This window comes from Lichenostomus cassidix, chromosome 8 (genome assembly GCF_008360975.1).
Source record: "Lichenostomus cassidix isolate B80296 chromosome 8, HeHo_3.0, whole genome shotgun sequence".
NCBI classification, from domain to species: Eukaryota; Metazoa; Chordata; class Aves; order Passeriformes; family Meliphagidae; genus Lichenostomus; species Lichenostomus cassidix.
This window is the reverse complement of record NC_139489.1, coordinates 28,411,442-28,417,525: the sequence shown is the minus strand read 5'-3', so window position 1 is coordinate 28,417,525 and position 6,084 is coordinate 28,411,442. Positions and strand designations below refer to the sequence as shown.

General features: G+C 56.9%; 1 protein-coding gene across 1 annotated transcript; it reads right to left on the bottom strand.

The window, feature by feature from the left end:
• Positions 1–1,125: 1,125 nt before the first annotated feature.
• On the bottom strand, positions 1,126–3,636 carry LOC146434214 (uncharacterized). Its single transcript, XM_085067293.1, has 3 exons — positions 3,499–3,636; positions 1,894–3,378; positions 1,126–1,506 (listed from the first exon to the last, which is right to left on the bottom strand). Exons 1-3 carry the CDS (start codon positions 3,571–3,573, stop codon positions 1,126–1,128), a joined length of 1,941 nt encoding a protein of 646 aa, XP_084923419.1. The 5' UTR covers positions 3,574–3,636.
• Between the last annotated feature and the right edge of the window lie 2,448 nt (positions 3,637–6,084).

The following is a 6,084-nucleotide window of genomic DNA, read 5'->3' as shown; positions in this document are numbered from 1 at the left end:
GGCTGCAAGAGCTGCGTTTGCAAATGCGTTTGAGTGCTGCAGCTCCTCTGCAGGCACCTGACACAGCCAGTGGGATCCAACGTCCTGGCAGGAAAATCCCCGTGTGCCTCACAACGAGTTCCACAAAACAGCCTGGCAGCTGCTGGCCCGCAGAACAGAGAGTTCTGGAAAATCTCCTTGGCATAGCTGAGAGCTCTCCTCCCTGCACAGACCCTACAGAATGATCTCTGCACCAGGGCAGCTCTCTAGGAGGAGAAGTGGAGGCAAGAAAAGGAGCTCTTGCATCAGACCAATGCCTTGTGGCACAAGTCACAAGCACTTGGTGTCCCTGCATCCCTCCCGCCCCAGGCAGCGCCTTTCTCCTCTGCCCCACACAGCACACCCTGCAACGCCCCAGAGACCAAAAGGCTTCAGCAGTTTTCCCCAAATCAGTGGGGGACTACGGCGCAATGAAAACAATAAGCGCTTCTGATTTGTCAATTCCATCATTTTATTTCAATAAAAGCAACTTGTGGAACCTGTTCTAACAAAGCAAGAGCTACAGCTCAAGTGCCTGAGGAACATATTCCAGAGGAACATATTCCAGGCCAAATGCTAAATATTATCTACCAGAAACAAAAAGAGCTCCCTAGAACTTTACCAAGTAATGTCTAGTTTAAATCTTCAGAACTCTTTACCTTAATTAATTTAATATTTTAGTTAATTTAGTTAATAGGGTTTAATTATAATTAATTTATTTAGTTACTTATTTTTTAAATACCTTAATTTATTAATGAAACAGGAATAGAAGGCATAAGATAGCCTTTATCCCATTATCCTAAATTTTAGAAGAGGGTTCTACTAACATCTACTTTTACTTAAACCTACAGAATTTTACTCTATTAAATTCTCCTAGTTTTGTTCCTCAAATTCTTGAGGTAGCAGCTCCAATGGCACCTCAGTCGTGAACCTCCTGGCCCTGCAGCAGATGGACATTGCCACCCAACGTGGTGGCATCTGCAGAATGACTGAGGGTGCCTTCAGTCATCTTGTCCGGATTATTGAAACGTCACAGCCAAAGTCAGGGTTTGGTTACTCAGACCAGAACCCTGATTTGCTTTGGTTCTTGCTTTATCTCAGAGGATGTCACAGCAGTGCCAGCACAGAGCCGTGGTGGGATGGCCCTTTTGGCTGGAGCACTGCACTGAAATGTCTGAGGCTCCCCAACGCCCTGCGCAGAGCCCTGAGCGCCCTCCCGAAGTGGGACGGCCGCCGCTCGGGGACAGCCACGGCCACGGCCACGGGTGGGCACAGGCGTTTCAAGCGCTCGAATGACTGCCTGTCCCACTCCAGGAATTGCTGTCCCCAGGTGCCATCTGGAGAGTCCCACGGGAGGGACCCTGAGGAACTCTCGTCCTCAGGTCTCCAGGCTGGGTCACTGCTTTGTGACCACAAGTCACTTGGCAGGGACACAGAGCCACTGTCCTCATCAATGCTCTCACTCAGGTCTGTGTCTTCGGCCCAGGCCTCGAATGAGAGAGACCCTGAGCCACTCTCTTCTCCAGTCCTTTGTGTCACCTTTGTGTCCTTGGCCCATGACCCACCTAGGAGGGACCCTGAGCTACTCTCCTCAATGCTCCAGCTCAGGTGGGAGGTTTCTGCCCACGCTGTGCCCAGCCCTGGCAAACTGCACACAGACCTGAGCTTGTTGGAGCTGCACCCCTCCTCACCCTGCAGCACTGCCAGGAGTGACCCTGAGTGACGCTGCCCTGCTGACCCTGCCCACTGCCCGAGATCTGCCGGCTGGCCGGGCGAGGGGCTGCGGGGGCAGCAGGGGCTGTGCGGGGCCACTGCCCAGCTCTCTGCTGCTGCAGCCTGGGCACCAGGGGCAGCAGACGCTGCTGTCTTTGCTACCTCTGCTGCCTCGGCAGTGTCTGCCTCTGCTGCCAGCAGTGAGCAGGGCTCCACCATGAGCGCTGGGCACAGGGGGTTGACCCAGATGGTGTTGATGACGATGTCGTCCCTCTTGCTCTGCCACGGCTCTTGCTCCTCGCTGTCTTCCCCACTGGACACTGATTGATCTGTGTCTTGGAGAAACAGCTTGAGGAGTCGTCCTGGGCCGCTGGGAGACTCCAGTTCATTTGAGTCATAGGAACTGGACTCTGAGTGACTCTCTTCCCCGTTAGCTTGGCCGTCCAGGGACCAGTGCCGCTCCTCGCTCCGTAGCTCTTCCAGGAGCCCCATCGCTTCTGGTCCTGCCCACTGCCCAAGCTCTTCCAGCTGGCAGGGCGAGGGTCTGGCAATGCGGCAGCACTCTGAGGGCTTTGGGCCTGCGGTCTTTGTTTTCTTCTGCCTTCTGCAGGGTTCAGCTGGGCCCTGCTCTGTGCACGCCTCGAGCTTCATGAACTCTTCCCATGCCTGGGCTGTCGGGGGCCTGGGGGGCCTGGGGGGCCTCTCTTCCTCAGTGCTCCATCTTTGCTGCCTATGGAGTCCTCTCTCTTCATCTTCATGCCATGCCTTGCCGGGGAAGGACCCTGAGCTACTCTCCTCAATGCTCCAGCTCAGATGGGAGATTTCTGCCCACGCTGTGCCCAGCCCTGGCAAACTGCACACAGACCGGAGCTCGTCGGAGCTGGACCCCTCCTCTGCTGGTGCCTCTGACGGGCATGGCTCTGCTTCTGCCCCTGTCCCCTGCCAAGGGAGATCTCCCAGCTGGCTGAGATAGGGGCTGGGAGGGCACTGGTCCTTAACTGGCTCTGCGTTGGAGGCCTCTTCCCCCCTGTGAGGGGCTCTGCTGGGCAGAGCTGGGGCTTGGCCTGTGCCTGTGCACGGCTGAAGCTCCCCGTGCTCTGCCCAGGCCTCTCTTGGCCTCAAAGGAGGTCTCTCTTCTTCACCTGACTGGCTCGGTCCTGTTCCGTCTTCCTCTTGGGACAGCTCTTCGGGGCTGTCCACTTCCCAGTCTGCCATGGAGAAGGCTTGCTCCTCCACCTCAGGTTGTCTCAGGGCAGCCCCCGCTGCTGCCCCTGCCCCCTGCCCACCCAGAGCTTCCAGCTGGCCGGGCTCCGGGCTGGGGGGCCAGCAGGGGCTGTGCGGGGCAGCTGCCCGGCTCTCCGGCCCCAGGGCGGGGGCTGCTGCTGCTGCCCTCCCTGTCCCCGTGCCCCGACGCAGGGGCCGCCGTGTCCCCGGCTGCTGGCCGCGTCGCCGGGTCACAGCCGCCATCCCGCTCACGATGGCACGGCAGCCGCGCCGCAGCGAGCGCAGCAGAGCCTGGCCGCGGCCCCTGGGGCTGTGCGGGGCTGCCCGGCTCCCTGCTGCTGCCGCCCGCGCCACAGACGCAGCACGGCAGTCACGGTGCTCCTCGGCTTCCTGCGGGGCTGCCCGTGACTCGCAGCTCGGCACCTGCACGCAGCAAGAGCAGCATGACGCCGAGGCGGCCGCGGGGCCTGCAAACGACTGCCCTGGCACAGCAGCTCCCTCCGTGCCCGCAAGCCTGGCCCCAAGCCCGAGCGCATCCCTCACCTTCTGCCTCCGAGGGAATCGCAGCCACTTCTTCTCGGGCTGGACGCCCCCGGTGCTCTTCTCGCTCGTCGCCATCTCCGTCACGCCGCGACGCTTCGCTACTGCGGGAGATGCTGTCTCCAGACGAAGCAGCTCTCTCTCCCGGCAGTGAGCACCCCCAGCCATTCGGTGCCCTTTTACAGCCTCCCGCTCAGGCCGCGTCCCCAGGTGTCACAATGGGCTCTGGGCACACGCAGCCACACGTCACAAAGGAGCCTGCAACGCGCTGCTGTCCCCACGGGCCACTCCCCGGCAGTCCCAGGACAGCGGCGGGCTAGGGGGGCTCCGAACCAGCTGCAAAGCGGCTGGCACCGGCTGGGACAGCAGTGTGCAAAGAGGGCGGTGACAGAGCTGTCACACAGCCTCTCGCAGCGACAAATCAGGGACCGCAAAAGCAATCAGTGCATGTGCCACAGCTTTAAAAAACTCTGTTTGCACATCATGCCCAGCTGTAAAGTTCTAGAAGGCATCGCTGCAGGCTGAAATTTGTTTGTAAATAATTAGAAGGCAGAAGTGCTTGTGGAAACTGTTCCAAAAAATCATTTTCTGTCCAAGAAATCATTTTTTGGTCTCTGTTAACTCTGATAATTGCACACTCAGCAGAGAATTCCCTTCTCAAATCAGGATAGAGGCCCCACTGAAAAATGCAGAGGCTCTTGCACATGGAACATGTGCAAGCCCAAGTTTAGGGTCAAGAACTGCGGTGTGCAAATACTGGGCTCATTGGGAAAAAGGTTTTCCTTCCACCATAGTTGAGAATGCCATCATTTGCCCCTTTGGAATGCAGAATGAAACACAGGAGAGCTCACACGGTTCAGGAGGCAAAGGAAAGGACTCCAGAGATGAGCTGTTGGAATACAATTTCAAAAAAGGCTGAAACGTTCACACAGCTCCATTTGAAACTGGGAAACTGCAAGAGGAAGTGATGGCGAATACTCCCATTTTGGAGGGTTTGCATGGGCTCTTGGGAAGGACTTGCTCCCTGGGAGGGTGGGGAGGCCCTGGCACAGGGTGCCCAGAGAAGCTGTGGCTGCCCCTGGATCCCTGCAAGCGTCCAAGGCCAGGCTGGACACTGCGGCTTGGAGCAGCCTGGGATAGTGGAAGGTGTCCCTGCCTATTGTGATAATAGCTGCAAGTTCCCCACACCCCTTTCTTAACGACTGTACTTGTCACCTATTGTCCTGCCTTCCCTACTCCATGTGGTCCTAGCCACGCCCCCAGTTTTCCCTATTGGTTCCTGTACCCTAACCCCACGTGGCCCTGGCCACTCCCTCAGGTTTCCCCTATTGGTTCCTGTACTCCTAACTCCGCCTGTGTACCTCCCCTGTACCCAGAGGTCACTGGGCCTGTGTGCTGTCCCTGCCCCTCTCTGTTTCCCTACAAAACCCCTTACCCTCCGCCATCTTGCTGTCTATGCTCCACGTGTGTCTATGCTCCACATGTGGCTGTGCATGTGAGGCCTTCGCCCTCGAGGCATCTCTGCCTCGGGGAGGTCGTTGGCCTCTGCTGCACCATGCGAATAAACATCTTCCATGGACACAACGCATAGACCCTCCTCGCCTCCTTTATCACCGCCGGTTGTGGAAGCAGACAGACCAGAGCTAGCCTTATGGCTCCCCGGCTGGTGAGAGTGCAGTGTCCAGCCCTGGGACAGAGGGTTTGGAGCACTGAGGCGCTGAACCGGGCTGGGTAGAGAAGCTCTAGGGTAAAGTCTGCTGTAACATCCTCCAAAACCGCAACAAATGGCGCCCAACGTGGGGCAGAAGCCAGCCTGGAAAGCGTCCCCCTGCAGCCGCAACTGCGGCAGGGGAGTAGTCGCATTTGAGAAGCCATTTCCCCGACGAGAAGCTTGCATTCAGCGAGAAGACCGAAGGGGCGGCCGGTAGCCTCTGGAAAAAAGTCGCGCTTTTCAAGGAGGTCGGCTGAACGGCGGTGGACCATCCCGAGTGCTTTTTTTTTGATTCTCCGTGCTTGGTAAGCCCTCTAGAAAGCCCCTTGGGAGGGGAGCCGGTGAAGGCCTGGTCAGCTTGGTATGGGAGTCCCTTTTTTATTTTTAGTTTGTTCTTTTTGCCTCGGGGTGGGTAGAGGGTTAGAGGTGGTGTCTTGTCGAGGTGAAGGGAGTCGCGCTCCATGCGAAATCTCGACAAGAAAAAACCCACTTCTAACAAGGGGAGACCTAAGTTTTGTGCCCCCATTTTGGGAGAAGTTTTTCTTATAAAATTAGACATATTTTATAAGGAATGGGGAATCAGCTGTTGTGTGGAAAGTTTTTGCGCGCGAGAGATAAAGTAAACTAATCTGTGTTTTGTTTTATTTAGTTATCTGGCAGTGAAAAACCCTTGTTCTCTCCCTAATAAGCACCTTCCCCTGCATGTATCCCCCAACATGGTGCCGGCCATGTGTTGGTGGCACCTCCTCCTCCACCAGCTCGTGCTCCCCCTCTGTCTCTCAGGAGACAGCTGATCGTATGTTTTTCAGCCTCTCCTGTCCCTTTCCCGGGTTAGAACTGATCACTCTAACTCGAGATCCCTGCTAACCTCCTTTCCT

Excerpts from the sequence above, each read along its gene's own strand:
- LOC146434214 (XM_085067293.1), bottom strand. The coding sequence starts at position 3,573 with ATGGCGACGAGCGAGAAGAGCACCGGGGGCGTCCAGCCCGAGAAGAAG. Across the intron at positions 3,379-3,498 it reads GATTCCCTCGGAGGCAGAAG|GTGCCGAGCTGCGAGTCACG; the intron begins GTGAGGGATGCG and ends TGCTGCGTGCAG. Across the intron at positions 1,507-1,893 it reads ACACTGCCGAGGCAGCAGAG|GCCTGGGCCGAAGACACAGA; the intron begins GTAGCAAAGACA and ends CTCTCATTCGAG.